The 17958-nt window shown below is 40.9% G+C and overlaps 1 protein-coding gene across 1 annotated transcript in view; it reads right to left on the minus strand.

Annotated features, from left to right (window-relative positions):
- Window positions 1–2395: 2395 nt before the first annotated feature.
- Window positions 2396–17958, minus strand: part of LOC139215265 (dolichyl-diphosphooligosaccharide--protein glycosyltransferase subunit STT3B) — a 74717-nt gene continuing 59154 nt past the window's right edge. Inside the window, exons 7-16 of the mRNA XM_070846174.1 lie at window positions 17467–17613; window positions 13905–13953; window positions 13107–13261; window positions 11522–11733; window positions 9945–10132; window positions 8981–9152; window positions 8261–8434; window positions 6195–6308; window positions 4015–4221; window positions 2396–3816 (exon numbers count right to left, since the gene is read on the minus strand). Coding sequence (XP_070702275.1) covers window positions 3742–3816; window positions 4015–4221; window positions 6195–6308; window positions 8261–8434; window positions 8981–9152; window positions 9945–10132; window positions 11522–11733; window positions 13107–13261; window positions 13905–13953; window positions 17467–17613 — 1493 coding nt within the window. The 3' untranslated portion in view covers window positions 2396–3741. The remainder of the gene's footprint in view (window positions 3817–4014; window positions 4222–6194; window positions 6309–8260; window positions 8435–8980; window positions 9153–9944; window positions 10133–11521; window positions 11734–13106; window positions 13262–13904; window positions 13954–17466; window positions 17614–17958) is intronic.

Consider the following 17958-nt stretch of genomic DNA (forward strand, 5'->3'; position numbering starts at 1 on the left):
CTCCTCTAACAGTCTAGTTGCTATAGAACAGCTCCTCGTGTGTGTGCTGCTTCACAAATGTCCAACCTCAGGTGTCTGAATCAGATCAAGTTAAGGCCCATTAGGAGGTTCTGCTGAAGTAAAGACTTAACATTCCTGATTCAAACATTTACCCACGTACCAAGTGATTCCACCCTGTGACCGTACAATCATACAGAACAGCAGCTGTCTCATCTGTCCTGAGAGTTACTTCATTCATTATACATACTGTTGCAGACTCAGAGGCAAATGTCTTCATCCAAAGGCTAATGCTGCCATCAAGTGGTTGGCTTCCTGCTCACCTAAAACCAGATCTGCACAGGAAAAACATGAACATGCTGAATGCTGTCCATTAACAAGTGGAGGGGACACGTCAAAAACAACAGCTTACACAGATGTTTTCATTTAAGTGTATATTTAAAGATGGCTGAACAGAACAACAATTTAAAAATGTAAACTTTGCAGGTGAGGGATCATCAAACGGGAACGGCTTTTGAGACGAGCGGCACCGAGCTACTAAGAAATGAGTAAACTTAGCAGAGGAAGGAACCGTTCGGCCGCTCCTAATAAACACACAGAATGAGAGAAAACTGAAAACATAAGAGGGAAACAAAGTGTACATCACATTAAGGCTTAGTCTGAACTCTCTCCTGTCGTGACAAATGAGAAATCAAAGGACGTGACACAGTTTTAGGCGCCGTGTGTGACAACGTGACATCGTGCCAAAGGTCTGAGGCCTGAAACAGTGACACTCAGTTTCAGAGAAGATCAAAGCAAAAAGAACAAAGCGACTCAGTAAAGAAAAGAATAAACAGTAGACACTAAATTAAAGTCACTTTCTGTGAGATGTGACAAAACAGGTACAGCTGTATGATGTGTTAGTCTTTTGATGTGTCACTTATTTGATAAAAGTTACTGAAGCGTGCACATACAGAAACTCCTTTAGTGTTTGGACATGGCATCTGAGGAACCCAGACACACAAAGAACAGTGCAGTGCCCGTAGAACAAGTCAAAGGTTACGGCTCCATAGAGCTGCGTCCCAAATCTAAACTGTATACAAGAGCTGAAAAAATAAAAAATAAATTAAAAAAAATAAATTAATCTGCCATTTCATTGTTTGATTAAACGTTGTGAATCCTCAAGTCATTTTTTAAAGCAGAAAAGCCAAAAATTCACTGGCTGCATCTTAATAAATGTGAATATTATTAATAATGTTAATATGTCAGTTTGGATTTTAGAAGAAGTTTCGTAGTCAGTTTCCAATTTTAGGATATTTTTTGGGCCAAAAGATTAATAAAGGAAATAATGAATGAATCAATAACAAAAATAATAATTTGCAGTACTATTAGATACTATTATAAAGAATCCATTATGTACTGACTGTAGTATTCCTTTGAGCGATGCCGACTAGTTTACATTTTAGAAAATTAAAGGGTCATCAATGTCACACATCACTGTTAACTCGCATAACTCAGATTCCTCACAGAAAACCTGTGACAATCTGGGGATGAGTAGTTTGAAAGACGTGAGTGTTCACCAGACATTGAGGGTTTAATTTAAGATGATACTGAGATGCATCATGGGAAATGTAGGACCCAGCATCTTGGGAAATTGATTCATACTATGTACTAAACGTTAAAGATCAAAATCAAAGCAGCGGAGGCCGAGATAATCCTCCTTTCCTTAAATCTGCCTTTTGCAAGTTACACTGACTTTTTGGAATAAAACTGGTGGAATAACCCTTTAATTGGCAACCATTTTCTCACTTGTTTTCCAAGTTAAAAATGCAGAACAGTTATTTTTCTTCAGCACCTTCTGCGAGGGGATTTGCTTCTTTGTTCTGGTTCTTTTAATCAGTGTAAATCGAATATTTTGGGGTTTTTGTTTAGACAAAACAAAACATTTGAAGAAGTCACCATGGAAACTGACATTTTAACTTAATTTACAACAGATCATAGACAAAACAACTAATTCACTTAGTTAGTTGCTGCCCGAAAGCTTACCGATATAACTTAGAACATTAGAAAATACATTAGAGGTGAAACAATTAGTCGATAATATTTCCATTAATCACATGTCGATTTTTGAATGAAAATAAAAAAAAAAGGTAAGCGTTTGCTTGTGCCAGATTCTCTAGATTCTCTTTTTTTCTATTTTTTTTTTAACATTGATACAAAAGAATATTTTTGTGTTTTGGAAGTCAGCAGAAGACTGTAATTGTTATTTCTGAGATTATCTAGACAAAAAAGTCATTTATTAATGAACCTACCTGCAGCCCCCCAGCTAACGGACATATTTAAGAATAGCAGCTAATTCTACAGTGTGAATTAACTTAATTCTCACCGTCTTTATGGACGTGTATGCAGAATGGAATTAGGATGCAGCTCTAAAGCACCCGATAGATGGTCTTTAGTCTACTGTGGTCACAGTAACGGACTTTTTTCTTTTTTTTTTTTTTTTTTATCTTTCCTGATCTTAGTCGTCCTCTCAGTTTCAGTGCCTGTGTACGACCCCCCCCCCTTCACAGTTCCCCAGTCCACTTCCTGACATCTCCAACATGTCCAGTTTCCAATGCCTCAGTCTGGTCGAAGCACCCAACCCGCTGCATTGATACACGATGAGCTAAACAAAAGTAGACGGTCACAAAATAATGAGGCGATGATGACCAGCGATGAGGCACTAGGCTTTGCACACTGAACTAGAGAGCTCCCTCTGCAGGAAGGGAGGCCTAATTTATTATCACTACTTTTTACACACAGTTGCTTGCTTCCGCCTTTAAAACCCTAGCAGCAGAAAAGTACAATCTATGCAATTTATGAAAAAGAGAGGCTGTGGGGGGAGGGGCGCTGTTGTAAAAACTCACATTCATTCTTCCAACAAAATCTCAAACCCCTCTATACGAGAATTATTGCATTCACTTTTCTATTTGCTGTCATACAACAAAAAAAAAAACAAACAATCAAAGAAATCAAAAGAAAACTGCATATTTAAAAATCACCACAATAATCCAATATATTATCATCCTTTTAGACATTTTCTTTACATAACATATTTACATATTAGGCCAATTTATTTTTCTAAAGAATTTGTTGAAAAAGAAGGTCGAGGAGCCAGGCAGACATAAAGGGGAGGATGATGATGATGATAAAAAGGTTAATATTACAGGTGGACTGTGCCTACACAGTGACGTTCCTCCATACCGCATACTGTCCTCTGTACACGTGTCAGGAACAAGTCCTCAGCTTTCACTCCTGCGCTTCCTCACTCTCAGTAATGAGTTCACATGTGCCATGGAGCAAGGTCGATGGGTCTTTGGTGCAAATGTTCCTAGTCTTCTCTCGTCTCCCCTTCGCCTCCTCTCACCCCGATCCTGCACTGATAAGCAGTTAATTAACGTACCACAAAAATTAATAGACGCCAAACCAAGTAGAGCAGCCCTATGCCTTGCCACACATTCAAGTACAAAGTAATAATAATAATAAAAAACAAACAAAAAAAAACAAAAACAGAAGAAAATAAGCAAGACAGAGATCCTCAGAATAAAACGGACAACAGTTCTGGAGCGAGCCAGATATGACACTTCCTCAACACACAGGGGCGCTCTAATGAGAGGCGCTTGAGACCAAATGCCAGATAAGCGGCCCCTGTGTTCTTCTTCATTGGTTATTCGAGGTTTCTTCGCATTTGTTTGTTTGTTTTCCTAGAAGAGTTAATCGTCATCACTATTTTTTTTGTAGTTTCTTGCCTTTCCTCAGGACAAGCTTGTTCTTGATGTGTCCTCGCTTCCTCTTGGCAGTCTGGTCAGAGGGACAGAAACGAAAACCTCAAATGACAAACTGTCTCACAAAAATAATTTTCACCTCACAGAAATCATCGATTTTGAGACCTATTCCAATTTCATATACCGGAGACATAAAAAAGTACACATTATGTACAATACTAGTCTTGAACTTAATCAACTATTTAAAACAACAAAACAGGACGTCTCCTGCTACCTTTTTGGACGTGTACTTCTGCTTGGGCACTACGCTGCGAAGCTTGTGGTCCAGCGGCTCTCTGTTCTCCAGGTTCTTGACCTTGTAGATCCTGACCAGCCAGTGCTCGGACGTGAACGCCTCCTCCAGGTGCTTGAACTTTATGTCCTTGTTGCCGATCTCAGCGTTGCGCGTCCGATCGAAGCCAGGGGGTGTCCGGAAGTCCAGCTGGGAGACGGAAGAGGTTAATGTGACTACATAGACAGCAGCTAGCCGGGTGTTTTGGTTAAAATGTTGCATTCAAAAAAAGCCTTTTCCATTTCAAGAAATAGTTTAACAATTTGGGAAATAAATAGAGTTAGATGAGAGACTCGATACGACTCTCATATCTGTATGTTGAACTTATCACAAAGACTGGAAACAGAAGAAGCAGCGAGCCTGGCTCTTTCTAACTAACAAAACTCAAAACAGTCTGCCACATAAACCCTCATCATTCTTACAAGTGGCATTTTATACTTATTAAAGACATAACTTTTAATTAATGACTTTTACCAGCCAACCCTAGCTGTTTCAGATCTTTATGCTAAGCTAAGCTAACCAGCTGCTGGCTGTAGTTTCACATTACTGTACACACACGACAGGCTTCTCATCTAACTCTCTGCAAATGTCGACCTATTTCTTTAAAAGAAACTGAAGCAAAAAAGCAAATGCTGCTTCATTCTAAGTCCATCTCAGCCCACTGCCATTTCACTGATTAAACCATTAGCAGTGCTCAACAGATAGCCTCGGACAAACACAATTATAAAAGAAAAACACAAAGTTTGATAACATTGTAATTACAATGCAGCATCTGCCCTCTGGGGACCATTACACTTCACTCTGTATGAGCCACTTACAACCTCTTATTCCTCTTATTCTGCTCTAAAAGCCCTTGACTACTCCTGTTACTGTGTCCTTCTCACATTTGATTTGCCCTTGTCAACTGTACTCTTAAAGTCCCTCTATCGTATTTTTCTCCCGTTTCCTCCTCTCTCTCTGCTCTCACTCTCTCTCTGCGTGCCACGTTCCCATCTACAGTACCTCTGCATCTCATTTATGCCTTCAGGCTGCTTCAGAGAGTGGAAGATTCAATTATTATTAGTCACAATAGTTTAGTATCCTGACCTGTATTTAGTAGCATTGTTCAACTTGTCTTTAAAATGTTTAGCAGATTTTTGGAGATATGAAGTCCATAATTCGATTCTATTCATTACTTACTTTCTATTCTGTACTGCATTATGCATTGCCAGTATTATCCTTTTAATCTCCGCTCACCGCTATAAACTGCATTCTTAACCATCTTGTAGGGTTCACCCTGAACTATTTATTGTCTTTTTCCTGATGTCCTCTAAGCCTCCATTTCACTTTGTCATATCCTGTTTCCGTAAACCTAATCTACCCCATACTCTCTCCTTTTTCCTCTTCCCTCGTCTGGCTCACTCTCTCCGGTCCTCATCTCCTTCTGTACGTCAGTCTCTCCATCTCTTTAGCCTGAAACAGCACTGAGCATTACACACAGCTTCATCTGTCTGTCTACGGATGGCGGCTGCCGTGTTTTCTCCCATCTCAGCTGAGCCGTTGGCCCGGCCGCCGTCTACAGCGAGGATGTAAGCACCTGGCAAGAAGAATCCCTCTCATCTCTGCTCTGCTACCTGCCAGAAGTAGCCATGGCACATTTCAAAGCTTCTGCCAATCCTTCATATTCCCCCTCCATCCTGTCTTTACCCCGACACCCCCCCCCTCTGAACCTCAGGAGCTCCCCAAGGCATCTCCTTAAATCCTCGTCTGCTTGTCTGTCAGACAGCTCCGCTTTTAAGATACAGAGGCAAGAAGTTTTACACCGTTTGTGGTGGCAGCAGCTTTTTATTCTCTGGTAAAGCTGCATGCTGCATAATATAAAGTAGCCATACTTTTTACTCCTCTGGTGAAGGCAGCTGCTTGTTACTTTCTGATCTTGACACAGAGCTGAAACTCATTATTTGTAATTATGAAGTCGATCACAACCCCCAAAGAATCTCTGCAAATTCAGCGGAGAGTTTCTCTCTAACCCTGACCTGACCTGGAGATGAGATGATTAAAGACATGCAGAGTTGTAGAGGGTTTTTTTTGTAACTTATCCAGAAAGACACACGGGGCCTTTCATTAAGAGCTTCTCTCCTCACCTGCATTTCACCGAATCGATAATAGGACATCTTGTACATGAGGCAGTTGAGCAGAGTTGGTGAACCAGCCTTGTCCACTCTGAACTCTCCCTGAGGGGTGAAGTAGTCGCTCTCCTAAAGAGGACAAGGAGGACAGTAAGATAAGGGCCAGAAAATAAGTAGATGGTGAAGTAATTTAGTGGCGCCAAGAAGTCTCTGGTCGTGATAAGGGAGGATAAAAATACAGAAAAGAAAAAACTGCAATCATTGTTTGTGATTACAGTTCTGTAGCAGGTCCTGAGTGCAGCTCAGGCAGGAAATGGTAGGTAGAAAAACATGAACTGTATCAATTCAATTAAAACTATTGATTTCACATAAACACAAACAATGTATGTATTTGTGTGTGTGTGTGTGTGTGTGTGTTTGTGTGTGAGAATATTCACAGGTTTTGGGAAATATACCTGAACAAGATATAACACAACTGCTGAGCTGAAGAGTCAGGCTGGTTGTTTCCCCCCATTTCTAGTCTTCATGCTGAGCTAGACTAACCATCTGATGGCTATAGCTTCACATTTGCCATACGTCCACGAGCAGGGTGTCAATCTCATCTAACTTGTGAAGGAATTCGCCCTCTTTAGACTCTGGAGCTTCTACAGGTCATGTTCAAGAGTCAAGGGGTCGCTTCAGGCCAAATATGAAACCTAAAGCTGGAAAAGTCTCTGCCTCTGGAGCAAAGTTTAGCTGACTGATTGTTTGGAGACACTGGCACCCTCCAGATGAAGAGTTAAGCTCTGTTGCTAGGGTAACCAAGGTCACAGGTTAAAGCTGTTTTGGAAAGGGAGACGGTCTCCTGTTGAAGAAACGTGACTTGGGGTGGATGGTCCTAGTTCCTTGTTCAGATTTCAGAGAGCCAATGGACTGTTCACATATTCTTGGTACTTGTAGAATCACCACATTTGGGCATGGAGTAACTTTGACACGCCTAGCGAAGGTGAAAGACTGATGACAGGAAGCGTCTTTCTGAAGTGAGGTGGCATCAGGCTGTGTTCACACGGCGCTGTTCTCTGCTCTCCTCAGCCAAGCATCAATAAACGTTCTTGCATAAAACATCGAAGCCTCCAGACAGCTTTTCTTCATAGTCTGAGTCAACCAGCTTTGATGATTTCCATCACATGACTCTCAGCAGGAAAGCAAAAAAACTACCTTAAGATAACTGGGTTACAGTTGGCATCCCCCAGTAAGCTGATTTCTTAAACATCACGTAATTAAGAAACACAAATATGCAGCGCCTCTGTATCCGAATGGTTACGCTGTCGGTTCAATGTCGGTCGGTCGTTTCCTGGCAACCTGGCAACGACAGACTCCTTCATGTCTGCCTCTTCACTGTCTCTGTCTGATAAATGTAAAAAGAAAAATGGCCCAAAATATAATCCGAAAAACACAAACAGAAAAAAAAAGAAACCTGGTTCTGTAATCGCGGTAGAGAGACATTTCTCCTAGAGAACACAGATTTCTTGACCATGTATACGGGTCCTCCTGCACACGTTTAAGGCATTTGGCGATAAGCAGCATACAGCTTCCAAGACAGGGGGTCAGGGAGAATTGATTATCGACCTGCTGCATGTACATGAGGGTTTGGAGTAAACAGCAGGTAAATGCAATGCACTAGCTGCATATTCTGGTTTCTTTGAACATCCTGTTCTCTTGGGTGCATGTAAACAATGTTTTTGTGGCTTTTACTTGTTGTTGTGTGTGTTGCATTCATGTGCTGGAGAAGAACAGTCTGTAGCAGCATTGATGAGCTGCTGTATGTTGACAAACCTTGAGAGTAAGGACTTGAAAATCTGAATTCAATATTTTCTTGTGTTGGAAAAAAAAAGGTTGCTGCTCACGATGTGCCTCCAAGTCATAGATAATATGTCATGAATGCACCACAAAGGGCTAAACCAAGCCTGTCATTGAGCCTTGTTGAGCGAGTGTGTAAGAGTGAAGAGGAAACATTGATTTCGCTGCTGTGTAAGTGCTTGCTACATGATTTCCTGGAGAATAGCTGCAGTGACAGGCAGGTGCTGGCGTTTCACACTCACCCTGATGTCCTTGGGGTGCTCTCCCTCCGCTATCCTCACCATCCACAGGAACTTGTTTATATCGTCTCCTGAATAGCCGATCACACCGCCAAAGATAATCAGCACGTAGTCCACGTCCAGTGACCTCATGATTTGGTAGGCTGCGCTCTCGTTGGATGACATGGCTTTCCCGACCTAAAAACAGTGGTGGAGAATGACAAGTTCTCATTTAATTCGGGTTTCTTTGTTTCACAAGACATGGTGCTTCAACACGACAATTGCAAAAAAAAAAAAAAAGAGACATTACTAAACACGTATCCATCTTGCATTCTCTGCAATTACATTTCCTGCGGACAGATGCTGAGCAGACAACAGGCAGCAGGTAGAAAGCGAGGGAGAGAGAAAGCTGGAGGGCTTTAACAGACTTAACTAAAAGACAAAAACATTCCTCTACATTTGGCAGGAGAGATGGGAATAAAAATGAATCAAACCCACAGAACCTGACAGCAATTAACTGAAATCCCCCTACAGTGGAAATTCAATGGGAAAAGTTTAAGCAAACAAGATTGTCTGGCTTGTTGGAAGAAGTGGTTTTATACAATGTGGCAATTACATAAAAAATTCAGTGCAGAATTTGCTAATCATCCAGTGGCTGCTAGAGGAAATCATTTGTTTGTCTGTGTGTGAATGAGCAAAGCAGGAGGAGAGCAAAGAGAGGAAGGAAAGAATAAGTGGGCTCACCAGTGCTATGTGACTGTTGTTCCATGTGTTGTTATCGACTAGTGTGGTCCTGTTGGCCATGCCGGCTATTTGGTAGCCGTAGTCCCACCATGACATGACGCGGGCATGCTCGTCTGTATTCTGTCTCAACCAGTAGTAGGCCTCCCTGAAGTCATCCAGGATGTTACGCGTCCTAACAAGGAAAATAAGGTTGACAGGTAACAGCGCTGACAGGCATATGGCTGTGGAGGCTATTAATATTTCAGTTAAGACTTTGAATCAGAAGGGCAACAACAGCTGAAAATAGAGCATCCATGCATAATAAACTGAGGGTTAAAAAACACCTCAGACTTTGAACGTTTGTGTCCCAAATTTACCTTGAGCAGCATGAGAAGACATAAAGTCAGGCAACCAATTAACTGTAGGTATGCTAATCATATTATGACTGTGTGTGTTCAATGCGTAAGTGTGTGGGTGTATATGTGCAAGAGAAAAGAGCAGAGCGACAGCTACGCTGCTCTCTGTAGCACAGCTAAACCATTGTCTGAGAGCTGCCGTGGTATCATTAATATATGTATGAGAACTTGCGCCGACCATTTAGTCTTGGCCTTCAATATTTCCTCCCTAATGCTTAAAGAGAATAATTATGCCTGTAAAGCTCAGAGAGAATAATATAGCAGCTTTTTGTACATTCAGAGATCATCCACAGATGTTTTCTGTGACCTAGAAACACTAAGTTAAGCAATTGTATTAACACAAATAGGTGCACATATCAATATTTCCACAAACCTCTTATGAAATATACATATGCTCCATCTATCCTGCTGCTGTGCGCTCCTACATACTCACACATATTGGCTCATTTGCATGCAAGGTGAAGCAATCCATCCTAATGTATTATGAGCTAAGACTTTGCTTGGCTCCTGCAGCTATTTAACATCCATTAACACATTACAACTGAAGTGTGTGCGTGTGTAATTTGTACCCGTCGTGGTTGTACGAGGCGAGCACCACGCTGGGACTGGAGTAGGCGTTGCTGGTGACCCAGGTGCAGTGGACGCCAAACATCATCAGCAGCATCAACATGAGCATGGTGACGATGGACTTGATGTTTGGACCCAAACCCTCCTCTGCCTTCTCCTGCTCCAACACATGTTTGCGCACCTTGCCAGCCTGCAGGGGGAGACAAACACTATTATGATGGACGGCAAAGTCTGCAGCAGTCCAGAGGGAGATGAATTATTGAGTGGAATAAATTATTAAATGAACTAATTGCGCAAAGTATCTTCAAGCATCCTCAAGTTTTCCTTGCTGTGAGATGAGTTAATATTATTTTACACAAGCAGCAGAGAACCGTTTAAGCCCTGAAAACTCTGATGAGGAGATCTGCACCGTGTGTTTATCTTTACAGACACCTCAGATTACTTGCTCTGACACCTAAACTGTGGTTAAAAGTGAGCGACAGACGTAGATAAGAGGACATTACATTTGTATTCAGCCAAAAAGTGAAATGTAACAGAGCTGACTGCTAAAACCTCCTCTGTTGGTCTGACTGAGCAACAGAAACAAAACTTGAACTTACAGACATTAATTCCAAAAAGAGACTGTAAAGTTGTTCTTGCAGATACATTAATAATATTTGTGACAGTTTACTTATTGTGTGTGTGTGTGTGTGTGAAGGCTGCTTTGAGTGACAATCGTCTCATCGTGATGTCATGTACAGTATACAACTGTATATTCATAATTTTGTTCTCAGATCTCTATTGTAAAGGAGTTCTTGATCTTAATTAAGGAAATTATATCAATAAAAAAAAATTATATCAATATCATGTAAGAAGGCTGAGTGTCTGTGTTTATTTTGACTGAAAATGATGCGTATCACACTGTCTGCAAAGCTTATGTTTACTAGCATGCATAGGTGGCAGCTTGTAGCCAAAATGTCCATCACAGCATTTTTTCAGCAGTGCAGGGCAGCAAGGACGGGTAACGAGCACCTTCCAACACTGATGTCATTCATTCATGTCATATCATTTTTTAAGCATCTGGCAAGTTTACAGATTTGTTACAGAAGCTAAAATGTTTTTTTTCAGCAGCACCTCTAAAGGATGGATATTTGTAAGTGGCACCTAATCGGTCGACTGGAATACACAAAGCCACAGATTGGCTCAACAGTGACGGATTGAAATTTGACAAAAAGAGGCAGCTAAAACTCTGGCAACAGCATCTAACAGTTGCAGCTGAATCACAGTTGAGTCACAGTTTACCCAAACTGACAAGCTTAACAGGTGGGAAGGGAAGCTGACAAGCATGCAACATGTTAAATCCAAACTTCTGGGCAAAAGGTGCTGCAAAGGTGTGTAAAGTCAATGAGAAACTTTGCAAAATATCTCACAAACTGTTCTGTCTTTTTATGCTTGCCGTGTTATTCACGCATTACATTTAGGCATTAGTTAAAATTCAAGCACTATAGTAACATGAGCTGTTTTAGGGCAATGAGTGCAAACATTAGAGAAATACTGTGTGACATTATTATTTTCAACAATTATTCTGTCTTGTCTTGACCTTGTCGTAAAGATTCCCAGAATTCCTCTTGTCGTCTTCGTCGCTGCTGTCCTCAGCAGGTGGTTTCTCCCTCTTTGTGTCGTCTCCCATGTAATGCTCAAAGACACTGGAGAAAGCCACCGCAGACAGCATGCACACCACCGGAGTCAGCGTCAGCATCAGACGCACCATCACGCCGGCAAAATAGACGGCGCTGATGGCGTACAGGGCCACTGGAGGGAAACAGGAAAAGTGGGTGGTGGTTAAGAGGCGGGTGTGCGGGGAGAGAAGGAAAACAAAGTGGACAAAGGTCAGACGAGGAGAAAGACGGTGTGAATGTAAAAGCAGAGGCAGGAAACGAGGCAGAGTGTGAGAAGGAGATAAAGACATGAAAAAGAGAAATTGAGTTGTTAGCGCAACGCGGTATAATCAGTCTGTGTTGGCTCTGCACAACACAAACCCTAAATGGAGACAGCGCTGGCTGCTTTCCGTCCTTGAGAAGTGCCGACCCGGCTCAACAGGTGCATGGCTAATCAATAGATGTAATAGGCTGATTAAGTCTGAGGGAGAAACAGACTGCTGAAGGACTGTTTCTCGCGCTCAAAGGTTCTCTGCCCTTGATCTCGGCTGTCTCACTCCGTAAACATAAAAGTTTGTTTGAGTTGCTTTTTTTTTTAAACAAGTTCACCCCTCAGTGTTTTTCTTTCAGGCAGATGAAAAGCGGAGAGTGCATCACAATATTGCAGACAGACGAGATACTGCACTGCACTGTGATGTTCAATCTGACTTATGATGTAGCACCACACTTGTTATTCACAGTTCAGTGTTACTCAAGGAGATAAATGAGTGTAACAACATAACAGTTAAAGATTAAAGGGCTATACCACTAAAACTGACAAATAAGAAATGAAAAATGGAGTTCTAAAGTGGGAGGAGCCATTTCAATAAGACCACATTCATTTTATCCATAGACAATACTTAGTTGGAGCACTTCATGGAGCACATGAACTTCTCCAGGTTGAATCACAAGAATAAAAAAAAACGTATAAGGTACAAGCCTATGTACATAAAGTGGGAGGTTATCTCCCAAAGTGCATTCTGGTAAAAATTGTTAAATAGAGGATTTTTGTACAAATTTTAACAGCACTCAAACACAAATGTCAAACTCTCTGTAGCACTAAATGAAAAGGCCACGACCACAACCAAAAGATCACAAATGTCTGTGTAAAATTTCATGCTGATCCATCCAATAGTTGAGGTTCTTCAGTCTGAGGCACACAGTGGACCAACAGGTGGACGGACAGACAACCTTCTCTTAAGCCATGCGGCTTACATGGCTAAAAACGTGAGTTGAAATAATTCAAATTGGTGGCCAGAATGTCAACGTGTCGAGGATCGGTACATTGTCTAGGAGGATCCTCTTTGTGTTTGTGTGTTCAGGGTAATATCAAAGGAGGAAATTGAGATGGGAATTGAGAGTCTAGAAAAACACTTCAGAAACCAGCAGCTCCTTGTACTTTTTAACTCTACGCCACAGTAGAAAATTAGGGTTAAAATGTATATTTTCAAAACCTGTAGAGCTGTGAGTTACATCAAATTTTCCTACCAAACACTCGTTCGTCGTTGATGTTCTTGATACAGAACCAGAGGCCTGCTGGGAACGTGCAGACCAGGATGTGGAGGTCAAAGAAGAAGGAGACCCAAGTCGTCGGCTGGTGCTCAGACACCGACGCTATGATGGGGATGTGGATCTTGGCATAGCTGGAGGGGGGGGGGCAGGAGTAGGAGACAGACAGGATGTAAGTCATGTTGGGTTGAGTGTGTTTAGAGAAATTATACAATAGATCCTCCTGATTAACTCCAGAATTATGAGGGGGAAAAGCTAATTTACCTCCCCAGCATGGTAAAATATGAACAAATTTAGCACCAGCGATAAGTAACGTTCTTTGTCTGGAGTTTTTCTGATCTGTGAGCTCCAGCTTTATTCATTACATGCTTTTACAAAGCAGTTTTCTACACAATTTTAAATATTTCTCTCTAAAGTGTTCTGTGATTACAGCTGGGAAAGAGAAAACACACAGCACATTAAGGAATTAGTATCAGCCTCCAGAGGAAAGGAAAAAAAAACTATCCCATACTGCTTCAGTCAGCAAACAGGGGGGGAAGAATTGATTGGGTGTGCCGAAATATCAAACACGTTGCAGTGCATTTGGAAAACACAGGGTGCCTGGTGCTATTTGGAGGTAAGACAATAGCTCAACACAGTCTGTGCTGTACTGTTTTCCCCTCTGGGATTTGTGGGGGTGGGGGTGGGGGGTTATAGCCATCTTGGAAAACACACACATGCACTCGATTGAACAAGTGTTCCATCGACAGTGAGAGTGTGAAGGTCAGCAGAGCTTACCCGGTGTCCCAGAGAGAGTAAAAACGACCACTCCATGGAGCAATGTACCCTGTAGAAAGAAAAAACGATCAATAAATAAATATGCAACATTTGGCTTTTAGTGCTTTCCCTTTCAGCCTTGGAATAAGAGGACTGATGGGAGGCATGCAGGAATGACAGGAAAATATATTAAGACAAGTTTAAGATACTTTCATTAGATTGTCCTTTGCTACAACAAATTGTAATTATTTATATGGCAAACTCAATCTACCTGTGCAGCTTTAAACAAATAAAATGGTTAACAGTATTTGACCCATAGGCCTGGAAAAATGTGTAGGCAAGATTGCCTGGGGATAATATGATGGATGTCTACGGTCCAGCTTTAATATTCATCATATCCTGTATAATGTGGTAATGTGCATCTAGCCTACTTACTGGAAACCATGTTTGTCTCATCTCCAAACTTTCCTTTAACAATAAATATATGACTAAACAAAAGAAAGCAGCACTCAAAGTAAAATTCAAGAGCAGTAAAGCAAATATTGATGTAAATAGATCACTGAAATGAATTAAAAGACATCAAGGATCCAGTTGGATAAATGAGAAACATATGATATGAATCATTTATTGTAGGAAGCTGATTGAGAAAACAAGTTTTCAGGGAATTTGACAATATTCACATGAAGACCCGTGACTAAACTGTATAAAGAAGAACTTTCTGCTAATTTTGGTTCGAAAAACAAGAAAAACCTCAGAAGAGAACGTGTCAATGCTTAAAATGTATTCTATTGATGGTACTTAATTACTGGAATTGACTTGTTTACAAATGTAACTGAAACCATTTAAGCTGCAAATTAGACCGCACAGGGCATTTTATGTGCGCATACAAATGTCTTATTTTGGTGAAGCTTTGATCTGGAATACATTTCAGCTCTGAACTGTTGCCTGGGGGCTCTCACAGCCACTCATACACTTGCATGTGCAGAGACAACACAAACAAAAGCATTAGATTTGTGACGTATTTGCACCAACGTATAGTTGTGCCATGTGCTTTGATGCTCTTTCAAAGAGATTATGTCTGATAAGGATGATGACGACATATTCATTGCACAAAAATAGAGCATTTCTTAAATAAGATGGTAGAGTGCTGAACCAAAACCGGCTAGAAAGAGAAAAAGCAGTAATAGTGATATGAGGGAGATATTCTGAGAGGTGATTTAAAGAATGACACTAATTTAACCAATCAATACTTGGCTCCATGTTCAAGATACTGAAGAAACCCATTCAGCTGCTGTGTTGCAGAGACTCTTATGAGATGAGAAAGTCTGACAGACCAGAGAGGGACATGCGCAGATCCACAGCAAAATTGGCATTTCACCAAACAGCCATGGACTCCCACTGGCCAGTTCAGATGGCCGACAGATCACAATGTGTACCAGATGTCCAGTTGAAGCCAGAATAATCACAACACTAGATCTCTGCATAAACCGATCAGTGGGTGTGAGTAGCTCTGAAAACGCCATTGTCTCTGTAAATAATCTTTGCTAGACAAAAGACCTGTCTGTCGTATTTACATAATCTGATCGGAGTGACAAATGTCAGATTGTTGGATCAGGAAAGTTAAATTTCTCCGTCGTGGGGCTAATAAAGGAATATCTTATCTTATCTAACAATTAGCTACCTTAATCCAAGTGAGAAAACCAATATATGATGCGAGGTGAAAAAAAACCCCACATCCCTTACTTTATTAAGGTCATTACATACTGCAGAAAACAAATACACAGCAAACTACATTAGCTTTCTTGGGACCAGTCTGATGTAATACACCACAAGATAAGAGAATCAACACCATACTGTAAAAAAAAGTGTTTAAAAATGTCTTCTGTGGTATTAAATGTGCTTTTATTCTCCATCTCTTGGTGCTTTCAAAATAAGATGGTAAGCCATTAGGATGTTTAGAAGAGGTCAAGCCTCTGAGTATATCTGGAATCTGAACACAACAGGAAACAAATAAAATCAATAAATAGCAAAGAGGCAACTTTGGAAAGGTCTGAAACTTGAGGCCTCCACTGTGGATTGAAAATAATGGAGAAAAACATTAACGAGGACAAAGTTCAACCAGCTGGCTGTGTGCATCAGCCAGGCCAAGAACAACATATATACTGCACAAGATCACAAAAAGGCACTCGGTGGAGCACAATCCTCCACCACCGCTCAACAGTTCTCCAACTCGCAAGGCTGCAGCACCCATATCAGTTTACGTTTGTTTATCATTTGCTTTCCAGATTTAATTCTCTGACAAACCACACGTTGGTTAGCAGCCCAATGGGGAGGCCTGGAGGTCTGACCATCGGGGAATAGTGTATGAACACACTAACTTTTGGCTAAAAAAAAGAAAACAAAATCTAAAATGGCTCAAATCCCAGAACTGGATCACCATCAAAATCTAGTCAACTGATCCTTGTACAAAAGGCTATCTAGCCACCAAATCTCAGTCAAATTCTGGGCAATTTCTTACACATTATACCAACAAACAGAAGGGAGTGAAAACATTTACCATCTTCTATCATATTGCTGTGGTCTAAAACTGTTATTATTATTATTAAGTTGTGTCATGATGAGTGATCTTGACACTGAGAGAAGGGAGGAAACACAGATGTAGATTTTTGTTGACAGTAGCTTCGCATGAAGATTCACACATTATTTGAAAATGATCTGACTGGTCTTATTCACCACCTTTGCTACATAACAGCAACTCATACATTTGTCATTTCAATTTACAACTACACAAAACAAAGGATCATCTGATGTGGCTGCATTCAAAATAATATTCTGGCTGCATTTGGGAGATGCAAATGTAATCTTTCTTGGTTTCTGCGGGCATATTTTTGTTATTGATAACCTAGACAATGTCATATACCAATTATGTGGGAATTTATTGATAGACTTGGCTTACATGGAAATACTGATTTCCATGAATGAATGCAGTCGTTGGCATCAATGAGAAAGTAACACATAGAGCCAGGTCAACTATAATAAGATCTGTAACTGACTATGGATGTAAACATATTAAATAAGAGTGTTGTAGAGCGTTTAATAATACAGGATCCCAATTTCTTTCTTTCTGTTTTCTTCACTGAACTTTCTCTGTTCAGTGACATGTATATTGATTAATGAGAAATCTCTCCCATTGCCAAACCATAATATTCAAAGCATCTGATGAGCACTGTTTAAACACAGGGCTACAACTAAGCAGCTGATTATTTTGTCAACTAATTTGGCTCATAAAATGTAAGAAATTTGGAAAAAAACATCAAACATTTTCCCGAGCAGTCTAAAATCCAGACACATCCAATTAACAATGACAGCAGAAAAGCAACAAATCCTCAGAATTATGAAGCTTTTGCAATTTTTGCTTTATAATTGGCTTAATCAATTATTATGCCTTGAGAAATATTCTGCTGAATCAATTAATAGACTAATTGTGTCAGATCTACTCATAAGGTCAAAAAAGCACAATAAATGAAATTATATGGAGAGCACCTAGACATGACTGTGAAACCATGTGAGTAGACATACAGACCTGTGTAAGTGAGATATATCACGGTGAGGAAGACCACTCCGGCAGCCAGAGAGACTCCGAGGAAGAAAAGTGTCTGGAACTCTTGTCTGGTCAGTCTGTCCTTCAGGTACTGCAGGAAGGCGTAGGCTTGGAGGAGTGCAAACACACCTGAGAAAAGCCACAGACGGAACCAAAAGAATGAGTAAACATACAAAGAAAACTCGCAGTGAATATTTGAGGAGGCCCTGATTGATGCTGCCTCCTGCAGGGTACGAAACAGGTGTACGTGGTTAAGAAGCAGAGTTGCCAGTTCGGCAGAATTCTCGACAAAGCAGTTTGCGATAGCCCCTTTGGCTGTTCATGCAGATGTGAAAGACAAATACTGCGGGACAACATATTTCAGATGCATGAGACAGATTTGTGTGAATAAGCCCTTCTTTCACCCCCTTCCTCGTCTTTCTTTCCGCAGCCCCTTCAGTCACACATCTTTCCTCCATTCCTTTGTTCTGTCAC

This window comes from Pempheris klunzingeri, chromosome 16 (assembly GCF_042242105.1).
Source record: "Pempheris klunzingeri isolate RE-2024b chromosome 16, fPemKlu1.hap1, whole genome shotgun sequence".
Taxonomy (NCBI): domain Eukaryota; kingdom Metazoa; phylum Chordata; class Actinopteri; order Acropomatiformes; family Pempheridae; genus Pempheris; species Pempheris klunzingeri.